At 41.1% G+C, this 25160-nt stretch overlaps 1 protein-coding gene across 2 annotated transcripts in view; it reads right to left on the minus strand.

Moving 5' to 3' along the window:
• The window catches only part of GREM2 (gremlin 2, DAN family BMP antagonist), a 37924-nt gene continuing 12764 nt past the window's right edge, over positions 1–25160 (minus strand). For both annotated transcript variants that reach the window (XM_074864827.1, XM_074864828.1), the window contains exon 2: positions 1–977. In XM_074864827.1, the coding sequence (XP_074720928.1) occupies positions 470–976 (507 nt within the window). In that variant the 5' untranslated portion in view covers position 977 and the 3' untranslated portion in view covers positions 1–469. The remainder of the gene's footprint in view (positions 978–25160) is intronic.

Consider the following 25160-nt stretch of genomic DNA (forward strand, 5'->3'; position numbering starts at 1 on the left):
CCTGGGCAGCACCACAGCACTTCCAAGTATGAGCAGCACACTCCAGACCAAAGCACGGGGAAGGCGTTCTCGGCTTGTGGAGGGGACTGGAGTGTAGGGCAGAGGGCTTTACTCCACACAGTGGAAACATTTAATGCTGGATTCAGCCAACTGGTCACTTAGATGATCAATCCCAACTTCTGGGAGCCTGCTCCACTCCAGAAGATTTAACTGCCAGATGATAATGGAAATACAATGAAACTTTATGGTGAAGTGCCTAACAAAGCCCATTAAAAAGCGTTATTCCAGTAGGCAAGCGACAAGGAGCCTTTCCTTGCTGGAGAGATGCCTCCTGAAAGAAAACAAAACATAAAAAAAAAAAAGGAAAAGAAGAAACAAACGAAAAAAATGGACAGTCTGCTCAGTGGGAGAGGAGAGGCAGCAGTAAATCTGATGGGGGCAACACCAAGCTGTAGCTACACGCCTCCTCTCACAGTTTGCCTGAGTTGTTAAGATTCACAGACATGCACCGGCACTGCTTGACCTTCTGAATTTTCTTGAGTCGGAAAGGTGGGTCCAGCTCAGGGCACTCCAGCTGCACGGTCGAAGAGGTGACCTTGTGTGGCTTGCAGAAAGCACAGGACTGGAAGGATTCCTCCTCCTTTTTCACGTGCCGTGGGATGTAGAAGGAGTTGCACTGCCCATAGCAAAAGCGGTTGATGATGGTGCGGCTTATGCAGCCCTCCTCACTGACAGTCTGCCGCAGAGGCTGTGTCTTGCACCAGTCGCTCTTGAGGTACTTCCTTTCGGTGACCACGAGGGCCTCCTGGCTGGAGGCCAGCACCTCCTTATTCAGCTGCTGCCTCCGCTCTGAGTGGTTACTGCTGCTGTCTTTGTAAGGGGAGGGAATGGCGCCTGCGGGACGGTTTTTCCTGGTGTCTGTTACTTGAACCAGCGCTGCCATCAGAAAAACGGACAAGGCAAATTTCCAAATCATCCTGCAATGGCAACACAAGTAGCTGTTAGGAGAGATACATTTTCAAACCACAGAACTGTAATGGAGTTGAACTTTACGCATGCTTTTAGAAGTGGAGATCTTACCGCCTCTGTAATCCCACCACTTTTCCTAGGAGATTAGCTCTACTCTAGGGTGATTATTTATCATGAAGTGGCCAGGCCCTGTGGAAAGTCACACTGCCTGCTCCCCCCCCCCCCCCGCCCCCCCCCCCCAAGGCCTCCCAAGCTCTCCAACTACTTTTTTTTCCCCCATGGGGACACTGCTGCTTTGATCACTGAAGCAGTGATTTTACCGAAGCTTCAGCCAGAAAGGTTTCCTCCTTCTCTGTGAAATCCTGGGCCAAACAGCTGGGCAAGCTCCTGGCTAGCAAAGGCTCAGGAGACTCCTGCCAATACTGTCACAGCTGATTGGGGGATGGTGGGGGTAGGGGCAGGGAATACCAGGTTACACAAGGTGAACTCCCGCCTGCCTCTCCAGACCCCGAGTCCCTGTCCAGCCTCATTCCACACAGAAGTAGTGAGAGGTGTCCAAAAGCATATTTTTATTGTTTTAAATTGCTTCTGAAGTTTCTTGAGGCTTTTATGGCACTTACAGACTTGCATTTGTTGTCTTTGTGGGAGGCCGAAAACTTGATGGATTTATTCTTGCAGTAAGAGGAAATGCTCAAACACAACTTTGAGGACTTCATTATTGCAGCGCCTCTTAGGCAAATGGTTTAAGAAGGTTTGTAAACAGGAGAGAATTCAGTATTTATTTTAGATGTTAAGGAATAGGGGAGTTAAGGAATAAGCCAGTTGCTAGGCTAAAATAGTCAGCCAGTTGGCAAAAATATTTTTTCCTATGGTTGTCTATTAGGATTTCTTGTTCTGTGGAGCATCTCTTACCAGCTCTTGGATTTTAATCAACCACTTGTCCAATTCATTTTAGTAATGTGTCTCGATGCACTTCCAGGATATCAGAATAGACATACTAAATTTCCTCATAAAGTCAATGCTCACCAGTGAACTGCCACAACTCATTTGACAGTTCATTTCACATCATTCTCCCTGGGAAGGGAGAAGAGAGGGTCTCTAGGTTGCCAGAAGTGAGTGCAGCTCAGAAACTTCCCCTTCAGAGGCAAGGACACTTCAAGTCTTTCTAAAAGTGCTCTGCTCACCTTTGTTCTTAATGGACTGCATTTTTATAATAACATACAGCTGAAAGACTATCCATCTCTTCCCAGAAAATCTTCAAATCCTTCCAAGTAATGATTTTTTCCCCTTTAGAGTGATGCCAAGACAAAAAAATACCATCACACAGGTAAAAATAGGTATGATGAACACCGTAGACACTTGAGATGTTGCATAGGTATCCTAACATGAAAACATGCCATTTTCCAGACAGACACCAACAGATCAAAAAAATGTTTGCAGCAAAGGTGCAAGAGAAGACAACAACAGCAAGGACAAATACTTCTCACCTAACAGAGCAGACCTAATGTATTTAACCCCCATGGAGATAAAGAGAAGGAACTACTGTGACAGACTAGGTGAGATAACATACCTTTACATGATTTTCTAAGTTTACGAGATCTCAGTGTCAGGATTTGACCAAATTTCTAAGGGGAGAAGTTTGAAGTGCTGAAGGAAAGGGAAGTGCTAATCCTATAGCTGTAAATGGAGGATGTTCTGCTGCAGAGTTAAATTTCACCAGACTGTGTGCTTGAAACAGAACCACCTTTAAACAAAAACCAGTATTTCTAAAGCCCAAATAAGCTCATTCATCTGCAACCATGCCAGCTGCCCACTGACACCCATTGTAGCCATGGGTACTTTAAATCAGTGGCCTATTTTCACACTGCTTAGCATTCAGCACACAAGTCCAGATGTTTTGTCCAGAGTCTTTAAATGAAGCAAGACTAGACTTGGCTTTGCTCACAGGTATTGTCGCCAAGACCATTGGATGTCAACCCACACAGCCAGGCCAAAACCTAATCAGGTAATTAGTTTCAGTTGAATATAGTGTTCCATGCTTCCTTTCAAACCATTCCCATGTTATTCTGCACTGATGGCTACATTTCAGTAGTGGATAAAACAACTGATCCCCACTGTTTTGTGTTTTACATAGAAAGGGGAGGAAAAAACCCAGAAGTTACAAGCCTACATCTTCTAGAAAAAGACAGAGGTGAGCTCTCCACAAGATGCTGTATGCCAACACTCCTCAGGTGTACTCCTCTACTCTTCTTTTGAAATGCAAGCCCACAAAGTAATTGTGATAATTCTACTGTCCTTTGGGAGCGGGGGGCAGTTCTTTTCATCAGGGATATCACCTCTCCTGTCTCATTTCTCTGGTCCTGGAGGGAAGGAGGACAGTACAAGCCAGAGGCACATCAGGAGAGACAGACTCTTTCCCCCAACCCTTTCTCTTTTCTCTGGGAAACCCTGTCTTGCCACACCCACCTTTTCTTATCACAAAATGCAAGTTGAAACTGCTTCCCTTTCATGTCAAGGATGAGGTCAAGTAGAAATCCTATGTAGGAATTAAGGAAAGTTGAGAGAGAGCTAACAACTCAAAGTCTACAATATAGAGAAATATAGTAGCTTTCTAATTACTGAAATAGTTTTATGTAGGCATGGAGAGCCATTCAACAGAGTAAGTAGGATTTATTCAGTAAGTCTATGTTTGTAACTAATAAAGCATTATTAATCAAAGCCACTATTGTAAGGTTATAAGCCAAACACTGCAGTACATGTTAGCAAGTACTTCTACAGACAGGTGGGAACGCACCACCTATTTCTGTCATTGATCTTTATCAAACTTGTACCTTAAAATGTCTACATAATAGAATAATAATCTATTTTACACTTGCAGGTCAAATGTGCATCCTGTCAGATCGTGGAATTTCTAATCACAGGGTTGCCCCTTACTAGCCTGCAAATCACCCCTTTCTAAGCCCTGGTACACAAACCCCCTATTCAAGCAAGTAAGGGTGCAAACAAGGTCACCTGGTGCCAGCAACATGCCAAGGAATACATATATTTTCAGTGCTCACATGCAAAGAGAAGAGAAACCTCAGTATTCTCAGAGAAACAGAACATTCTGGTAAACTCAGTCTGAATGCAAACAACATGGTGAATACTGCCTGTCTGCAGACAGAGCAGGATGAGAAGAAACACAAAACGTACTAGAGGAGAATCTGGCTTCTGGCAAGAACGGGGAAGTTCTGTCCTACTTAGATGTCACAGAATTGAACAGCATGTGGCTGAGACCAGGCAAGCGAGAACTGCCTCAGGAGACCAACGCCTCTAAAACTTGCACAAATGCCAGCCTGGGCCCACCATTTCCGCAGCACTGGGGGACTCCCCATGGCAGAGCTGGTAGAAGCTCCTGTGTGAGAGTTTTCAGCTTCTTCAAGCATCACTACCAGTTGCTGCCAGTTCCCCCCCACCCTTTTTTCCCAGCATGTGAGCTGATGCAGAAAACAACTTCAGCTTCGACTAGACACCAAACAAGGCCTAGCTGTATGTTAACATTTCACCTGCTAAGTTTTTATCTCTTTGAGATAAGGAAATCAGGATCATGCACGAGTTCATAAACTCATCAAACCCGTCGTGCTGGAGCTGGGCTATCAGGTACCCAGAAGCGTAAAAAATACTTGGCCTAGGAGGTAAGAACACCAAGATCCAGCTCTGTAATCCAGAGAGGTCAGGGCACACAGCTAAGAGGGAAAGACCCAGGATCACTGTGTCTGTCCTTAGCTTTATTTCTTGTTTGTATCCAATTACTGTGTAACATAAAATATCTACCAAGGCAGGCTCCCTCTTGCATACCGACCTTCTGGCCCTATAACTCATGCATTCTTGAAAGCAATCCAGCTCCGGAGCAGGACACGCAGCAGTGTAACCCCCAAAATAGCCTATAGTTTTGTGGTTAGGGAACTTCTCTTGGAATTGGAGTATTGGATTTGACCTCAGAATTCAAGTGCATCATTTTTGGAGAAGTGCCCCAACGCAGAAGTGGGTGCTATGGTCTGAAAGACAGGGCAGAAGGTAACAGCAGCACCCATCTGTGCTAAGTGACTGCTCCACCGTTTCCTCTGGTTTTCAAAGGTGTGACTTCAGTTTCTAAGCTCAAGATGCAGTTTCTGACTAGGAATTCCAGTTTTGTAGATTAGCCTATTTCAGGGTTGCAGGTGGACAGAAGGAGAAGAAGATTTAACTGGAAGGTCACTGTGGTGTTTTATGTTAGCTGCTCAGGAAATCAGCAGGTGTGAGACCCATTTGTTTGTTTTAGCATGCAACACCTACAAAGCACTTGGCATTACCAGCATTCCTGGAAGCATCTAACTCTGATACAGATATGTCACACAATCATCTCCTCTTCACCACACCTTCCTGGGAGGGGTACAGGAAAAAAGCCAGAGCCAATGGTTTAAAAAAAAAAAAAAGTAATCTGCAAAACCTGTTTTACCATGGATCTTGAGAGCCTACCCGTTTAGCTTTGTCACAGGATGGATTCAGCCTGTAAATACATGTGGAAGATTTAGTATTATAAACCTATCCTACACCCATCAAAAGCACCGCAAGAGCCAATGAATGGGAAGATTATGAACAAATTTAGAGATAGTTTACTTCTTGAAAATTTTGAATTTAAATAACAGCTGAAGAGTTTGCCTTGGAAAAAGGTTTCTCGTCAACTACCAACAAAAGGTAGGAATTACAGGCTAGGTTAAATCAGGTATGGTTCCATGGCACGGTACACACATGGCCACATTCGATCAGCTGCATCACTCTCTTACGTTTCCATCCTGCAAACTTCAGAGACACAAGAGTTCTCCTCTGGGATCAGCTATTCAGCTAACTGTGGGAACCCCTGCTACCAAAAATTTTCTACTCCCCACTTGCTTTCATATTAGACCTAGTCAAAAAAGAATATGTGTAAACCAGCCGAATGTATATTAATGTAAGAACACGGTGTACATGGTCAGTTCTCAGCATTTAAGATGGGACATAAGAAGTGTTCCTTGAAGACAAGCCAGGCAATAACTTTTCAAAGAACTAAAACTTGGCTTCAGCAACAGATGCAAGAAGCCAGGAAATATCAGATTCTCTACCAGGAAGCCAAATATGCTATTTATTTAATTTATTAATGGTTAGGCATGATTCTAATGGTACAATGTTCAAATAAAGACTATACAAATCAGGCATCTTTGTGCAAGGGAGGCATTTGGTGCTAACTTCTCCCTTTTAAGTATCCTTTGGAAACTATTGCTCCTGTTTCTCAACAACGTCAGCAATAACTGAACACTGTACTGTATCTTTTCACAGAGCCATGGGCCTCTTAGTAAATCATTCCATCATTAATAGATTCTCATGATTGAATTGCCAAGACTGAGGCCAGCCACAACAACAAAACATGTAGGAAGCGGGGGGGGGGGGGGATGGGACACGGACTTATAAAAACCCTCAGAAAAAACAGTACTGCAACTAGAATGTGTAATTCAGATATTCAGATACAAAATCACTGCATTTTAGCAGTAGTTACCATATACTAGGAATACTAAGCATCACTTTTAAAAACCACTGCACACAACACCAAAGGGAATAATTGTTTAAAAAACAATAGTTAATGCCATTACAAGCAGAAATTTTTCCATTCTTGCCCTCTAAGAACCTTCTATAGTCATTTGAGAGAAAGCTATTTCGTTGCATCACAGCCCTAGCAGTAGGTGGTAGAGGGAGAAAACATTCTGTTCAGACTTAATAAACTCCTTGTACCCTCACTGGCTGGCTTGGATGAAGATCCATTCTCCTGTCCCTCCTCCTGTCTTCCGTCCACCAAGGAGTTCCATCCTCCTCTCTCCTTCACACCAGCACCTCTCCCCCAGAGAGGCCCAAGCATGCCCATGGGGAACACCACGAAGCTGTGAAGGAAACAGGAAAGGTCTGCCTGCAGGCTGGACACCTCAGGAACCGTACTATCCTGTCCGGGCTCTTGTTCTGTTTTGGAAAGGGGAAGGTGGTGTTGGGTTTCACTAATGCCAAATTGTGTTCCTCAGGAGAGGACAGCATTTCCTCCAAAATGCCAGAACTTAGAAGTTCTCCTTGTCAAGACAGTTCCCGAAGACACTGAATTTAAAATATTGAAAAACAGAGTACATCATAGACAAAACCAAAGTACATAGAACAAAGACACTGGTGGGGACAGTCTATGCCAAGATAAAGCTAGTTGAAAACAACTCAGAGGATTTTGCTTCATACTAATTTCAGCTCTCACTATAAATTTTCTACAACCAAGAGCTTTATCTTGATTTTTTTCTGAAGAGGTTGGGAGTTTAGAAGAATTCCTGGTCCATGCACAAAAATATAAGAGGAATCAAGGACTCAACCAATTACTCACATCATATCCAGCAATGTACAATGTGTCAGATATATTTTTTTAGGTCAGAAGCAATTATGAAGAAAACTTGAGGGTAAACTCACTCTTAGCACTAAACCCATCCAGCTCGAATTATGGGGTTTTCCTTCATATTTTGTCCTCTTTCTTATCTACCTTTACTGCCTCCAGAAATTCATGTTTATAAGCATTGAACCATGCCTTCTTTCAGGAACTTGAGACAAGCTCATTTGAAACAGGTCAGAATGCAGCTATTAACTTTATTAGAGTTAAGAGGTCACATTATTCCAATGCTCTTCTTTGCACTGACATCCTGTCAGAAAGTACATCGATTTAAATATTGTCTTACTGATCTATGGTATTAGGTTCTCCACAGGCTGGACCCTTCCTATCTTACATAGCTTCTAAACCTGTGCCTTGCTTTATTTTTTTAAGTAATATTAGTATTGAAGGAATTGAGAGAAGTTTCTAGGTTTTTAAAGCCAGGACAAGGAGTTTGTGAGGGAGAGTCACTGAAGTTTCCATTAACTGAGATATCAGTTTTTATCTATTATATCCGAGATATGAATTAGAATTCCAGAAGGCTGGAGAGAGGGGAGGAGGTGTTGGTGAAGCCAGCCCTGGTATTTTTCTCTGAGATACATTCACTAACACTTATATCCATGATAAATAACAATGTTTCCCAAAAACCACATATAATAAATGCAATTACTAAGGCTGTCACCCAACAACAAGAAAATAGTGAAGGAAACCATGCTCCAAGTTGGGTTTTATAATGCTAAATGTTAGCCAGATAATACAGTGAAGTAAGACACTATCAAGTTCATACTGCCCTGTATTTATCAGTAGCAAAGATCTGATTCCACAACTGTATCAGCATTTATCATTTTAACACAGGAGAAGTAAAATAAAGAGGTGGAAGAAAAGCTGCAAGAAATGTAAAAGCTAAGTCATCCTACAGTAGCTCTGGTAATTCAGCAATGCCATTTTTAGGGGAATGTGAATACACAAAACTCCTACTGAATACTAACAGGTAACTGGACAAAGGCTTTTTGGAGTATTGTTGTGATTAAAACTCCTAAATTTTGTTGCAATTTCAGCTTCAGGAACTTGTGGTTTTAGAGCCAACCACAGACAAATGTCTGCCTGGTGAGCACATGTGAATTGTCCCAAGCAGAGTGAGATGTCCTACTCAGAAGTGTCTGGGTAGTCATCAGTACTGGCAGCACATGCAACACTGGGGAAAAAAAGGGGGAGTGGGAGGAGGGAAAAACCCACAAAATAAAACCAGATTTCTGCTTGCTGTCCATGAGGTTGATTTTCTTTCTCCCAACCTGGTTTTGGAGAATGCTATACAGTCAGGGGGTGGGAGGAATAAATTAAAGAAAACTCCTTGGATACAAGGAGAATAGCTTTTTGGAAAGGACTGAAAGTTAGTTCTCCTGTAAATCTAAGAAAATGTCCCTTTGCAAGAGCGAACCAGGTTGAAAAGTTTCTTGTTCTCCTTCCCAGTGTTCCTCAGTTTTTCAGCATGAGATGAAGAGCCCCAAAGAGGCAAGACAGTTCTGTTTGCACATGAACATTTTGTCCAGCAAGCAATAATAGCCTACATTTACTTTTATTCTTCTGTGCAGAAGGCAGCTGGTACACTCCCATTTGGCAGCGTTTCATTCAGGAGAAAACAGCAGACTTCTGCCCTTGGGAAACTAAAAACTAAATCAGAAGGGAAGCGGTGGCTTGAGCAAATGTCTTCATTTGTGACCATCCCTCAGCCTGTTGGAAAGGAGGAGAGTCAACACAAGAATGGGGAAAGTTCAGCATTTAAATACAATAGCTCATTTCATTGCTTCCTCACTGGAGAATCAATACTACAAAAGACTATTCTGCAATGAGTAGTCTCCATTATATTTTTGTTGTTTGCATTACAACAGAACATAGAAATCTCATCCAAGACCAGTGCCTGACTAAGGAGCACAACTTCAAATGCTTGTAGACTAATTTGGTGAGCAACATATGGTGGGACCAGAACTGAGCACAGAGGGGCAGTGAGTTACTGGAGGTCAGAAATTAACTGAGAACGGACCATTTCCAGTGTTTTTCAATTGCACCCTATGGCACCAATGCTCTCCTTTTTGCTGATCAATCTAGATTTGTTACCCTTAGGCAAGCTTTTCTTTAAAAACATTATACTTTTGTGTATGAAAATGGTTCTGTATGAAAATTTTCAATATAGTTTTGTTGAGTTTTGATAGAACAGAGATGGAATTAGGAGCTGTATTGCTTTGTAGCTTCAAACAATGCACTACTTCCAGAGCACACAGCTCATTTTCTAGCTCGTCATAAGGGAGAAGACCATTGGTCTTCAATATACATGCATTATTGTACTTGCATGATTCCCAGAAAAGGGCATTTGGATGAGATCTGTTCTAGAAAAAAAAAAAAAAAAAAAAAAAGAGGCCTGTACATTAAAGCATCATAAAAGTGCTCAAAAGAATTTCTACTTGCTTCCCTTAATGGTCAGAAAAATGCAATTACTTCTAAAAATCAATAGGTGGCAGGTAATCTTGTATATGAGAAACACTAGATAAATCAACGGAGAAGTAACATAAATTTTCCAGATTTTCTGGTAGATTCAGATACTTGTATTCTTTCAGGCTCTCTATTCAAGATGCTATCCTCAGTTACTACAACTCTAAGTAGTCATGTTCCTGTTTGAAAAATCAAAAATGTTATTGATGATCTAGTGTTTATATTACAAATTTTTGTAAGCCAATATCCTATTTATAGAGCTGAAACACAGATGGCTCAAATAAGAATTGCTCTTATCTCAATATCCTACAGGCTAGTCTTTCTATTAGGTAGTATGCAAATTCCCATACACACAAAATTTTAGCTGTATATCCCACTGTTTTCCAATATGCCACTTGCAAGAACCGTTGCAGCTGTATTTTCATAAAGTTGTCCTAAAAATGCACAGATTTATTGCTTCAAGAGTTTTTCATTTACATTTATCTCTGCTTAAATTTGCCTGACAAAGCATGAGTCCTCCTGACTAAAACTTACAGCACTTCTGGGACAGAGTGCAGAGAACCTATGCTAATGAGCAGATAAAACAAGTACTAATCCCATTCAGCCTGTTAGCCACGACCAGGTCTATGCCATGCAAACATATAACTAAGCGCCTTACCAAAATGATTAGTTTCACAGAAAAGCATTTTTCTCCTCAGTGAGGCTAAATCTAGTGGATCCTCTTTTTTGCCTTTTCTGGTTAATAAGCAACACGCAACTACAGATCTGACAGTTCCTCAAAATTACATGTTTTTAATCCACTGACCAAGTTTCAAACAAGTTGGCCAGCAAGGCAGTTTTGAAACTCCTATTGCATTACACTAAGTGTGTTTTCTCCTAGGGTATACAGGAAGGCATGAAAATTATTTCAGGGAAGGGGAAGTGCGGGGGGGTCAAGTCAAGGATATCAGAGTTTGGTACCACAGGAGACGTGAGTAGTAAAGAGGACGTTTAGGGTTACTCTGGTGGACTGGCACACTGAACACATCCATAGAAAATCAGAGTTCATGAGCTCTAATGTTCACGTGTAATACAAGACACCTTGAAACAACAGAGGGTCACCTCAAAGTTTGTAATACATTCTCTTGCTCATGATGTAAGCTGGCCCAACAGTTAAAAAACTTACTTGCACTACGTGTAGATGGAAGCCAGGCAGTAGCGAGTCACTACTGCACACCATGCATGGTATTACCCTTGGGTTGATCCTGTAATATTTTGTATCCCCTTTTGTTCACAAACTTATGTGGAGCATTACAAGATGTTTTCTTCTTTCCCTAAGAACACCAGGCTTCTGCCTGGCTTACTTTTGCGGTTACTTTTTGTGGATTAACTAATGGTCCATCAGAATCCCCATTTAATTACTTTTGCTTCAAATGTTTGACTCGGCTGTGGGCTTTGCTCTGAAAGGAAGTCTGTTCACTCAAGGTCTCATATGAGAAAATTCAGGTATGCAACTGAAATGCAATTCAAACCTGTCAGCGCTGAGAAGCACAGCAACCGCATGCTCTGACAGTTGTTTGCATATGTGCTTTTGCAAGCCTATAAACAAAGCTGACATTTGGAGTTCAAAACCTTCAGAGTTATACCGCTTCTTGGCTACCCTATTACATGCATCAGTTGATGTCTTGATGCAAGTTCCTCAGTTTGGAACTATTCTGACCCTTATTTTCAAGCTGGTTTGTAAGACAACAAAAGGAAATTTCCTTTATTTCACTACATGCCTATTGATATTTCTAAATTGACAGTAATGTTTATGACTGTCATAGCTGTCAGCTGGACCAAAATAAATCACAGCAGCTGATGCTCAACAACTGTCAAAAGTACAGAACTTACGAGGTGCTATAAAGTCAGGAATACAAATAAAATTGTAATTAGATATGCAATATCAACATAAACATTGCTAAATACCTAAACATTTCAATGTCACTTTCTAGATATACTGGAAAATGTAGAGCACACAGAATGAATGGACAAACTACAGTTTACTCACTGTTATTGGCAGTGTGTGTCACTTAATTAAAAGATGAATTTTCAGTGAAATGCTGCAGGATGACCTGTACTACAGGAAATTTCACATCCAAATACTGGAAACTTACTCCATCCCTCCCACTTCACACTGATGGCAACACGTGGCTGTCCCACATCTATGTTCTTGTGGCTTTGATTCATGCTCTGCTCAGTGATTCTCCCTCCATCATTGCCCAAAGAATGTAAATATTTGTTCTGTCTGTATTCTGGTTTACAGGCTTGGCCCATTATTGAATACGAAGGCTGTAATTCAATCATAGAAGGATCTGTTGCCATGCATAAACTGGGATTTTATGTTTTATGACTTAGGCTTTGCAGAGCAGCCGTCTTCCTACTCACCTCCCCCTCTCCTTGCCCATGACTGAATTATAGTTCTGTCTTTAATTGAAGCCTAGTATTATTTTATTTCTCTTCTGCTGAGAGGAAGACCAGAGCTATCATTCTGAATACACACCAAGCCGCAGGAGCCTGGATGAGGTACTCTAATGACAGGTCCTCCTACACAGAACATTTTCAGTCTTTCTGCTAATTAATTTGATTTCCTTTGTCTAGACTAACATAATACAGCAAGTTCTGCTCTTTTAAAGAAGGATTGTTAGCCTTTCAGTTCACTCCAAATGAGGAAGAAAGAAGAGTCAATAGACTGGAATCTGGGGGAGACTGACTTTGTTCTTGACTACACCATTGCTTATGTTTTCACTTCACCAAGACTTTGTCTCCAGGAGAACCTGAGACAGCACTATCATCAGAGGAGAGACTATAATCAAAATCAGATATCATCGGTATGTGCATGGCAAGGCAGTGGCAGTTACACAGAAGGGTTCTGTCTACGATGCACTGCAGTCAGCAGCTTTCTTCCTGGCAATCACTTGGCATTTACTGTTCACAGCTCCTGACATCCTCAGAGGGCTGAACAAACGTGTAATTAAAAACACACACAAGCTGGTTTCTTCAGACTCCCTTCACAGAACGAAAGAAGATTCAGTAGTGTGCCACTGGGCTAGTAAATCAGAGGCAAAGCTAGTATGGGAGTTAAAGAAGTAACTCCTCACTATTTGGAAGGTGAGACTTTCATTCAGCAGTTTTGACAATGATTTAAACTGTGGAGCTGAACAGTCTCAGAGCTGAGCTGTCAGTCAAATACAGGACTTTGAAAATGGAGTAATGAGTGATAAACAGATGAACTGACTCAGATTTGAAAGTTCAGCCTTCTCAAGTCAGGTGGGCAGATCCAGTTTTAATACCCAGAAAGAAAAGTGACACGGAATCAGACATCATACAGGTGCACTGTGGAGTGGAATGAGTCCACACGTTTCTTAATAATGGCAGGGAAGATCTTCCCCTGTGACAGAAGACGAAGAAAAATGGAAGAAGCCTACAGAGGCAACCACCAACCCCTTCTGCTCGTAAGTGTCAGAGCTCCCCTTCTGCAGGCAATTTCAGGACCATTTCTAGCCTTGTAACCTCAATTGCATTTATCATTTTACAGCATCAAAGAGGGGAAGGATTCCAACTTTGGGACTTACTGGCTCAGGAATTTTTTTTTGGCTGATAGTAACTGGGGACCCTCTTTACATAAACACAAGCAGAAGATAAACAGCATCTAGAGACTCTTTATTAACTTAACGTGACCTTGGTTTTTTACAGTGTTTGGCCATAAGCCATTCATACTGTGTCACCACAGTTAAGGTTTGGATATTTTTCCATTACTCACGCTTTCAAGCTCAGTAGAAGTAGACAATAAGTAAAAGCAAATCTAAAGATTCTTCTCTTTGGCTCTTTCAGAAGCTATTCTCAGAAAGGTCAGGGAGGTATCTCGGAAAGAGTTAGCCAACACTAGCTATAAATTTCAGTGTGAGATGGCAAGCTCCATTTCTCTTCCAGGTCTATTCAAGGCCTCTTCCCCAGCTCTAACTTAGACAGCACTGCCTTGAATCTACAGGAAAGAGATGACAGTTTTGGTAATCTCTGATGACCTCATGTTACTACACAGAAGGACAAAGATACTGAGACTCCATTTCAGTGCTTGACTTGATTGAGAGTAATAAACTGTCCAAGTGCAGTGGCCAAGACAGCTTCCCTTTTGACATGACTATAATGTTAAATACTAGCTAGCATTTCCATATGCACTCTATTCAGCACCTGTCAGGCCACACCTGGAATACTGTGCTCAGTTTTGGTCCCTGCTATGCAAAAAAGATATGGACAGCCTAGAGAGGGCCCAGAGAAGGGGCACAAAGATGATCAAAGGACTGGGAAGCCTCTCATATGAGCAAAGGCTGAGATAACTGGGTGTGTTCAGCCATGAGAAAAGATGGCTTAGGGGAGACCTTATGACCATGTGCCAGTATTTAAAGGGTGGCTACAAGGAAGATGGAGACTCCCTTTTTACAAGGAGTCACATGGAAAAGATGAGGAGTAATGGGTACAAGTTACTCCTGGGGAGATTCCAGCTGGACACAACAGAAAAATTTTTTACAATGAGAACAATCAGCAATTGGAATAATCTCTATGGGGAAGTGGTGGATTCCCCAACATTGGACACTTAAGGTTCAGCTGGACAGGGTACTGGGGCATCTTGTCTAGACCATGCTTCTGCCAAGAAAGGTTGGACCAGATGATCCTTGAGGTCCCTTCCAACCTGGTGTTCTATAATTCTATGATATGCGACCAGTAAACGCAAGACTGTGAAGAGGAGGAACGAGTGATCAGAAAGCTTGCTCATTCAGGGTTCGGGTTGGGTTTTTTTTCCTCATATTACAAAGTAGTCAGAGAACATGTTTTACATAACAGGTTACACCATTTTACGAATCCGACCACCTAGTGGCATTTATATATATCTTGCTGAAGCAGCAAGGGAGATCAATCAGCTGAAGGGTTCGGCAAACTACTTGTAACGGTTCTCCTAGCACCAACACAGCTGTGAGAACCACTGCAAATAGTTTAAACTTGTATATACCACCACTCAGCAACTGAATGCCATCTGCACCACTTGCTAACGCGCATTGTAGCTGATTAGACCAAATAAGAGCACCCCAACGAAAATGCTCTGATCCATAGGTTTGCTCTGGTTCCTAGTGAGTGATCATACACACAACTCATTTATGAATGATTTAGACCACAAACAACATTATGCACTCATGAACATGGCTCTTTCTAGACTTTTTCCTATGTCTGGGCTAAACAGTAGACATTTTAAAGAAGTTATGTATAATACGCGATTAAGAGGACTGGAATCTCAAATAAGGCTAGATAGAAAATATTTTCTGACAATGTGAGAACTAGACAGATTGAAAACCTCACCTCCAAACTGGAGAAAAAATTAAGTCCTGACCATTGACCTACATTTTCACTTCAGATCAGCTGAACGAGTAGATTCTGAATTCTTCCTTATTTTCCTTTGAAGAAGGAGAAGTAAGCAAAAATTGGTTTTAAGATATCTTCAATGTAAAATTATTAAACCCTCAAAAAACCAAGAAGCCATTTCACAGCGTTAACATGAAACAGCTTTTTGTCTCAGTAATGGGAAAGCCCTAAAAAAGACACATAAACTGACTAGGACCTTCAGGTATTTTCAGTCTAAAGACGCTGATATTTATTCCTGAGAAAAAAAAAAAAAAAACAACCAACTTTGAAAAAAGAGTTTTGATGAACACTTCTCCTCAAAACTTTCACTCCCACTCTGTGGACAGACTAAAAAAGTTTCAACTCTGAACCCTTGGGGTCAGCTACCACAATTCATGTAGCACAATGGTCCTCAATGGGTCAAGGATAACCACAGCCCCATGGGATTTTTTATGCTTGTATTTTGAAAGGAGGCTCAGTAAAGAATTTGGCTTAGCAAAACAAGACTACGCTTCCTCTCTTCCCTTACTTAGTTTCAGAACAACAGCTTTTGCTTTGAGTGATTATTTCAGCTTCCGTAATTTTTCTCCAGCATAAAATTGTAGAGAAGCTCTACAGAGATCAGACCAGTGATTTGGGCAGCATAAGAACATGGATAATGTCAGAGCGTCAAAGAGAAACAGAATAGCAATTAGGAAAAACACTACCAAAAATGCACCTAGCAAAGACAAATCTAGAAGTAGCTCACCTGTCTGAAAATCTGCTAACTTGTCAAAAAACATTTTTCTTAGAGGACCCTAAGAAGCTCCTAATTAGCACAAAGAGTGAGGAATACTAATTGCCACTTGGCAAAACTCTGCTCATTAAAAACACAGGGCACATTTGTGGGTTTTTTTCTTCCTTCCCATCCCCAAAATCAAACTCTTGTTTTACAATATGAATGACATAAAAGGCTGTATCACAGCAAGGGCGCAATTTCATATCTACATATTTGTTATAAGGCTGAAGGGGAGAACTCTTAAGCTTATCTAAAAATTTTAAAAAAAGGAGTGAGTATTAAATCATTAAACTTAAGCAGTATGGAATGGCACTGCAGACTTGAACAGGAAAGGAAGCAAGAGAGGCGCATTTGAATTAATAGAAACAGACCGAAGAAGGCAAGCTACTGAGTGGATTTACAGCATAACTGTACACCAGACATAAAGAACTCATCTAGATACCATGGTTTTAACAAGGTCCTCTCTATGACTATTCTCCACCCCCCTCCAAAAAAATGTTATTTGTTTAAAGCTGCTTGCCAAATCCATGGCAAAGCATCTGATAGAAACCAGAGATGAGATTTAAAGACACTTTAGAAATAGGTGACAGGGACATACATGTCACTTGAATCAGTGAGAGCAATCCAGAAAACTCCTGTTCCCACACCTACAAAGCCTCCGGTTTTATTTTGGTCTGTGACATTGCTTACGTGTCTACTCACCGGTGCCTCTGCTGGGTGCCCAGATGAACAACTGGGCAGGTGGTATTGTTGCCTGCTGCCATTGACACAGAAGGCTGACAAAGCTTGGGAGCCCCTCAGCAGTTCCCTGACTGTCCTGCTTTGTCACATGTTTCACATACACCCAACCAACACCAATGAGTGGAAGAACAGCAGCATCAACTACTATCAGTCATCCAAAAATTTAGCCATTGGACTACTTATCTTTCTTGTAACCAGCTTTGCAACAAGACCTCCCCCATTTATGAACATAAGCTCAGTTCGAGTACCCACATGAACTGGAGATAATTCGACTCACATTGCCCCTATGCTGCAACCCCCCCCCCGCCCCCCCCCCCCCCCAAAAAAAAAACAACCAACCAACCAACACCATGCAGAACAGGCTAGTGAGAAAGCAGAAAGCACAGAGGCATTACCCATAATTTCTGTAAAGATGGGTTATTAGGTAGGGAATAAACATAAAATTCCTGGATCCAAAGTGAATTATGATACCATACCCAACACTATTTTTCTGTGATTAGGCTTTCTGATGTGAAGGGTGAGGTCCTAATTTAAGTTCCCTGAATTTTATCACCCTCCCCAACACATTAAGAAGGTCATTTGTTCTAGGTTTTTGAACCCAAATGAAAATAATCACAGACCAAAAGAATTAAAATCTATGCTCTTTTCTCTCAATTTTACGTTCCGATGAGAATACTGCAGGATGTGGGTTCAAATATATATTCCACTTATATATACTCACTGTAGAATAGTGCAACTCCACTTTCAGGTAAAGTAATGGCACAGAGAAAACCCTGTGTCCGGCCTTGAGAAATAACCAAACAGCAATTAATGTCAGCTGGATATCTTTCTAATTGTAATCCATGCCCCTCTGAGATAAAAGCCTAAGTCCAGGGTGCAGTTTGATTCATTTAAACTGTGAGCCATAGTCCCCCTGCTCCTGGCCCCCACTGACACCACCTTTCCCCCACCCAGCACACAAGCACGCATGCGCACACCGACACACACACACCCCAACACACACACTCTTCAGTCACTCTCTGCCAGTACTAACAACATGCAGCCACACAGTCAGCAAGACCAGTTTGCTGATCCAGCCGAAAAGGTATTTTTTTTGTTTTGCCGGCCGGCTTTCCAGCTGCCTGCAGGATCAGTAGTGCCGCTGGCACCCCTGTGCCAGCACTGGGCTGCTCTGCCCTGACAGTACCAGCCTACATGCAGGCTGCCTTCCACCAGCTGTGAAGCCACACCCTGATACTCCTTCCAAACTGGGGCCTGGGAACGCTGTCACCCAATTTACCTGTTTCAGGGTGGAGGAGGCTAATGTAACTGGAAGGGTGTGGCTGATAAAGGCAGCGTTGACTGACAGAACTGAATGCTTTTGCTTCCTATGTGAGATGCAGGGTCCTTATATCTAAATGGCTTGGTGTTAGGACTACAGTCTGTACCACAGCAGTGAGAGGAAATAAAAGAATAATAATAGAATGTGATGAGTAGTACCATTTCAGATGCCCAGGGGCATCCAAGATGTTTGTATAGGCTGGCACAGAGACAGACACTATGGGAGATGCATACTCCTCCACAGTGGCCGCTGGAAGACAGGTGAGAGACATGGGTTATTCAAACAGGCACCAGGCACATCTGCTGAGGCAACCAACTCTCCACCAGAACCTCACTCTGCTCTAAAGACACACAGACTCAAGTTTTCCAAGTGTCTTAAACATTACAGTTCTTACTTATGACTAGACTTCCAGAAGAGGTATGCACCATTTATCTCAAGTCCTCAATAGATATGGGGTACTTAAAAAGAGGATCTTATCTTATCTTGAAAATGTGCTCTGTAACTGTAGTGCAAAACTAAATATTAAACATGGAAAAAGCAGCATGAAAATGTACTCTAACTGCTGCATCCTACTGTATGACTTTTTGAGTGTCTTGCCTTGTAAGTGCAAAGGTTTCTTCCACCAAGGCTTTGGGGTTTTAAGTGATTAAACACAACCACTGATTAGACTGCACAGGAACAATCTATATGATATATGAAGCACTGATGCCTTCTGCTTCACTCTTTCTCCATTAATCATATGCCCCCCTCACACTCCCCACCCTAACACCTACCCTTGCACCTGATCCAGAATCTAGCACTAAAGACTGTGGCAAGGTGGCTCTTCCTTTGTGTGAAGATGTTATGTACCCATGCAATTAGTGCATTGCAAAATTAAGCAAACCTGAATTTAAGGACAAAAAACCAAACAAGTAATGCGGTTTGCTGAAAGAAGCTGGAGGAAGTAGTTTTTCGTTCTCTTTCCAGGCAACAGATGAGTCAAAAACGCTCATGAGACAAAACTGATCTACTGGTTAATAACCTGGAAAAAAAAAAATCTATCAGAAGTTATAACACAATTTGAATGCAAATATTTGTTCAACTTCCCTTTCAGAACAAAGCACCAGAACTATAACAAAAGTTGGTCACTTGTTCTGGCTATTGAATTGACATGGATTTTTAACCTCATTAGGCAAAAGCGTAAGTTGTGCATGCACATGACATGGTAAGAAATGGAGTGATGATGCCAATACATGAACGAGAGAAACAGGAGACATGTTTTCAGGAGCATTAATTTAGCAGAAGGCTGAAGCAGCATCTGACCAGTCAGGGTCTAAGGTGAAGCCTTCAATGCCAAAGAGCAGCAGCTCATATCTCTGTCACGCAGTCAAAGGCTACAAACACCACAGTGATCAGCCATCCAAAGGGTACAGGTTTATGCACAGAACCTGTGCATTAAGCTTCTCCCTTGTTAGTGAATGAAGGCATCTTCATTCTCCAAAAGCCTGGATGATTTTGAGTACCACGTGGGGTAACGTTTTCCAGTTAACTACAGCTGCATGTGTGCATAAATATAATATACGGCCAACAGACAGGACTAAGCTCTCATACAGGTATGAGCTCACACCATTTTAGTAATTATGACTCTGATTAAGACAGGACAGCTTTAAACTAACACTGTAGAAGTTAAGCAAACACTTAATTGTCTTCCTGTATTCAGGTCCAAAAGCCTGTTTAAGTTACCAGACTTTAGAAGAAAAGCCTGATAATGTACCCTACACACCAGCAAGTCAAAAGCATCAGGGAACACACCCTACCCACTTGTAATTACAATTAAGAAATGGAAATTGTAACAAGGTTGGATAAATTTGCAGTTTAGATCAGATGGCATTTAAACAGGGAAAGCTGTCTGCCATCTCAAATGTATAGCTCTTATTTTTAATCAACTGCCTCAAGTAATATTTATTTCTCTTAAAGGAAGCCTTACATTCTGTACTTCACTGACAGCTTTTTGTTAAGTCAGCTTCCATACACCCCCAAACACCCTGCAAACTTTATATTGTTTCTATGTGCATTGATGTCTCTCACAATGGTCGCCACAGTAACTCATCTGTCCCAACATGTCCCACAGTAGGACCACAGACTCCTCAGCACCTGGAAATTCAAAAAAATCCAAAAGCAGAAGCTAACCCAACTTACTTGCAAATCTCAAAAAACCCCACCATTCAGACCTATGGCCAGCATACTTTGTTGATGGTACGCTGAGGACATGGAGGACACATCAAGGTTCTATTTTCAGACTTGAAGTCGCAGCTGCATGAATACAGAATAGAAAGTAGTAGTTTATGAGCCAGTTCTGGGTACCATTCTTCAGGAAAGCCATGAAGATTTCTAGAAAGGAGTCAAGGAATTAAAACAAGGACATTTATATACAGAAACTATAACTCAATGTGGCAAGATTGCAGAAATCAGGGATCTTTAATGCAAAGAGGCAAAGAGCAGAGGAGTGATGTTAATAGCTTTCAAATGCATAATAGGCTATTGCAAAGAGTGAAGCAGTGTCTCTTTATTCTTCATGGATGCAAATGCAGTAATGTCAGGAAATAAGATTTCAGACAATATACCTATTAGCAAGCACCATGATACAGATAGTGAGGCACTGGAATTGATTTGACTAAGTTTGTAGACTCATCATCAGAATTATTAAGGAGAAAGTGATGCAAAAGGAAAACAAAAAATCACATCTGTAATGGATTACATTAGATAAAATGGATCCTAACAAGGAGGAGATGAAGCAGATGACTTCTCAAAGTCCCTTTAATTCCCTTTCAGGTGAATAGACATATATATATATGTTATATAGAACAATTATTGGCCTCCAAAGAACCATCTTTTTAATAGTTTTCTGTCATCTCTCTTCTCATCTTCCTAGGCTTGGGCTAGCTATCACCAAAAGAGATCATAATTCTTTTTGCAGTACAGTTTAAGGTACCTTTGCTATGGGGTCACTAAACTGCTACTCAAAGCCAGCCTTATGCTGAACACACATCAATCTGCTAATTGTAAACCTAGCAGGTTTATATCGCAGATACTATCAGATGCTTTCAGAATTAAAGACTCAGTTTGATTTCTTTTGCTTTAGGCAGAATACATAACATTTGTTTAATGCTCCTCTTTTGCCAACAGAGGGCAAGACTCAAGATTCTGCAGAATGTCTTGGGTTTTCCAAAATTTAAAATATTTAGAGGGAGCACTGGCTAGTTTATTTGTTGAAGAAGCTGAACGACATTTACAAAAAAATTGAAAATAAATTAGGTTCCTAAAGCGTATTTAAATACCCATGAAACACACATCCCCCATTTCTGACATATGGCTACTTCAGGCATGGTTTTAAACCATTCTTGAGGACTGCTTTCAAGGCAGAGAAGTCAAAACTGCTTAGTTAGTCAGCATGGATAGATGATATCATACCAATATTGTACCATATCATGCTTTTTCCTCCTAGTCCCTTCGGAGCCAGAGTGACAGAGGCATTGAACTAGAAGGTGGGCGATGGCGCTGCTGCACCAGGTGATGGAGCAACCAAAGTCCACAACCAGCAACTAAATGGGGCACCTGAGTGGCTTCTCATCCAGAGACCTCAGGACGGCAGAACAGGCCCAGCAACAACCACGTCCTCGAAGATCTGAGGAAAACTGCAGAGGTTTGCACAGACCAAAACATCTGTATTGTCCTCATGACAGCAAACACCCAAATTCCTCTCTATTCGTAATGCCTGTAATTAACAGGTGTGGAATAGTTTGTCAACAGCTGTCATCGTAAAGCTATGGTATTTGTCCTACAAGCACAGCAATACCCTGTGAAGATGTTATTCACTGTCCAACCCACCCTTTCCCACAAAGCACAACAAATAAATAAATGAAATTGCCCTCAAACAGAAACTGAACACACACTGAAATAAAATTCCAGTTTCCCGTCTGCCTTCTTTATCCTCCCAAAATTGAGGTAAGTGTTGAAATTTGATTTACTTACAGTTGCTAATTCTCTAAAATCAGCCTACAGACTAAAGGCATCTCCTCAACATTTTCCCTGTGAGGAACTGCTCCCATACCTAGATATAGCCTAATATTTCCGATTATGTTAAAGAGGTGGGGTGATATTGCAATGTGTGTGGTTTCCTAACAGCCAGGAAAAGAGTCATTCACCGAAGAGCAACTTACAACACCAATATTGGTTATTTGTTTACTGTTATTTACTCTTATTATTACTTATTTACTGTTATTTAGTAACTATTATACAATTCCTTTTAGTACTGCTGCTCCTGAGAGAAGCCAGTTGCTCTCCGTTTTTTTAAACCAATGCTACATTTATACTCTCTTGTAACTCAATGCAAAGCAGTGATCAAGTGGATATAGATATGCTCAGAATCTAATAAAAAGTACATCACTCATTGCCAAGGAATTACCATTGGATTGAAACAAAAGGAAAGTTTCGTGCAAGACATAATCCTGAAACAGATTAGTACAGAGGATGAGAAGAAGCTGCAATGCTTCATGCGCTCAGCAATACTGCAATGTGTTCTACCAATAAGAAGCCCCCCACACCTTTTCACTGTGTCCGGTAAGTTCAGGGGAAAAAAAAAAAAAAAAAAAATGGAGAGGAGGATTCTCTGCAAATATCTATTTAAAAATTACTTCAGAGGATTTATCTGACAAATACTGACTTCATTAAAGTCAACTGGAAAAAAATAATATTTTAATTCAATGAAGCCAATAATTTTACTCTGTGAGAATATCAATACAGAATACTTGAGGTTTAAAATATGCAGTCATTTAGATCAGGCAAGAATCTGTCTTCAGGTAGACTCACTGATATTTCACACAGTTCAGGTGGACAAGAAAAGTACTGCCATTAAAAATACTTGATCAGTCTGAAGTAATCAGCAAACGCTTACAGATAAATTATTGTGACAGCTGAAAAAAAACCAACCACACCAAATATGTTTACCAGGAAGTAATTTAAAAAAAACAGATTAACAACATTTATGTTCTTGGAATATCTTGTAATTACAATACAAATTATTTTTCAATTCTACTTAGTATCATGCTGCTTCTTTAGTTATTTTGCATATTTTAAATGGTATTTTACCTTTTAATTAATTAAACTTCATTTGGCTATAAAGGGGAAGAAAAGCATGAGGGAAGAGAAAACTCCACAAATGTCTGCTTTCTGCCTGGTTTAACGCACCAAATAAATCTAGTCTAGTTAGTCCTAATCTAGGCTACAGGAGTCCTTGGCTTTACAAGAGCACCAGTATCTGAACAGTTTCTATAAACTATGACTAAAAAGGTATCCCCCAAAAGCATCTGTAGGGCTGAAAAATTTCCCTCTTTTTAAAGATGTCAGCCAGCAAAATTCTGTAAGCCAATGGTAACCCCAACTTTTCTGCTTTCTTGCTTTTGTGATCAACACACTACAGTTAATTAGCTCCTGATGTTCTCTTTTTTTCACAGCCTTAGGTACTGGGATCTAGTAAGAACTTAATGGAAGACCATTATGGGTAGAATATTGAGGTAAGCAAAGAGGCAGAGAGCGCTGTAATACTATTTGGGGTGGGCAGGAAATCTAAAGAAATAAGGACTTTTTCATTGCATGACTGCCATATATTCTAAAGCAAGAAATACTGAAGTATAATTGGAACTACCCTGTACCCCATTGATTTACACTCCTGGTTTGAACCAAATTAAGATCTGATTAAAGTTTACTTCAGAGATACCAGATGATCTGAAGTCATTAGGTTCAGTTTCAGCAATGGTGACAAATTAGTGTTTTTCTGGAGCTAATGGTAATTTTCCCACAATGTGTGCATTAATTGTAGGCTTCATAACACAATTGTCTTGTTTGGTACAGTCTCCTGGCTGGAAGGACCTACTTACTGCCAGTTGGCTGTACCAGGCAAATCATTTAAGCAAAGAAAGGCTGATCCTAATCTCTCCTCATGCAATGCTAATACAGTATCAATGAAGAATTCAGTATCTGTGTTGCTTTGTGTGCACAGCTCCTAACTGAACTTTGGACTTGTAAAATTGGTTGTTACACAGGACTTTCTCATCTTGAAGTAAAATTATGTTCAGTGATCCTCAAAAGCCTCTGGGAAATCCCAAGGGCCTCTGAAAGGCTCACCAGCTCTGAACTGTGACATTCTGGCTACTGGCACCAGGGGCCTTCCCTACGTAAGGGTTTGACAGTAGAGGGGAGGGGGTAAAATGTGTCTAGCTGTACTTTGGATCTAATTACACCTTCTTATAGCTCCAAGGATTTTATCACCTTTAGTTCCAGAGTGTAATTTAACCTATGCATTCAACCCTCATGATCCTCCCCAGCCTTCAGTTGCACCTTTTTCCTTACAGATGGAAAATCTCAGCAGATACATCCAAAGATGGGAGCATTAAAAAGCATTTTGCAGCATTTCTTAATCTTTCTTCCACCTTTTTTCCCCAGCACCTCTGTGGGAGAGTCAGGGTTTTGGAACCACACATTTCCTCAGTATTATCTGAAGTTTAATAATTCCCCACCTCTGCACACTGACTTATGTATACCATAAACCTAATCCTCAAACTCTCCCTATTGACAACACAAAGAATGCAGGAGTCTGCCTCACCTATGGGAATTCCTGATGCTGGTCATCTAATCTTTATGGTCTTTTAATAGTCCTTCTGGTGATGACTCTACTGAATTTAGGTTGCTCAGTTCCACATTCAAAAGCAGCTGCTTTGGAAAATCAGGACTTGCACTTCCATAATACTTTGCATCTCAGTTCACAGAGCACTTCAACTTGTTTGGAAGCCACCTGGGCAAGTTACCACAAAACAGTTTACCTTACCTATTACTCTCCTGCTTCTCTGCAAGGCTTATCAAGTCCAGACTCTGTCAGCTTAATCTGTCCTCACAGCTTTACACACTGAGCAAGGACCCTGGAAAATTCTTAGTCTTTGTAATGCTAGGCAGAGGAATGTCTAAGCACTCTA

This window comes from Strix uralensis, chromosome 3 (assembly GCF_047716275.1).
Source record: "Strix uralensis isolate ZFMK-TIS-50842 chromosome 3, bStrUra1, whole genome shotgun sequence".
In the NCBI taxonomy this organism is placed as follows: domain Eukaryota; kingdom Metazoa; phylum Chordata; class Aves; order Strigiformes; family Strigidae; genus Strix; species Strix uralensis.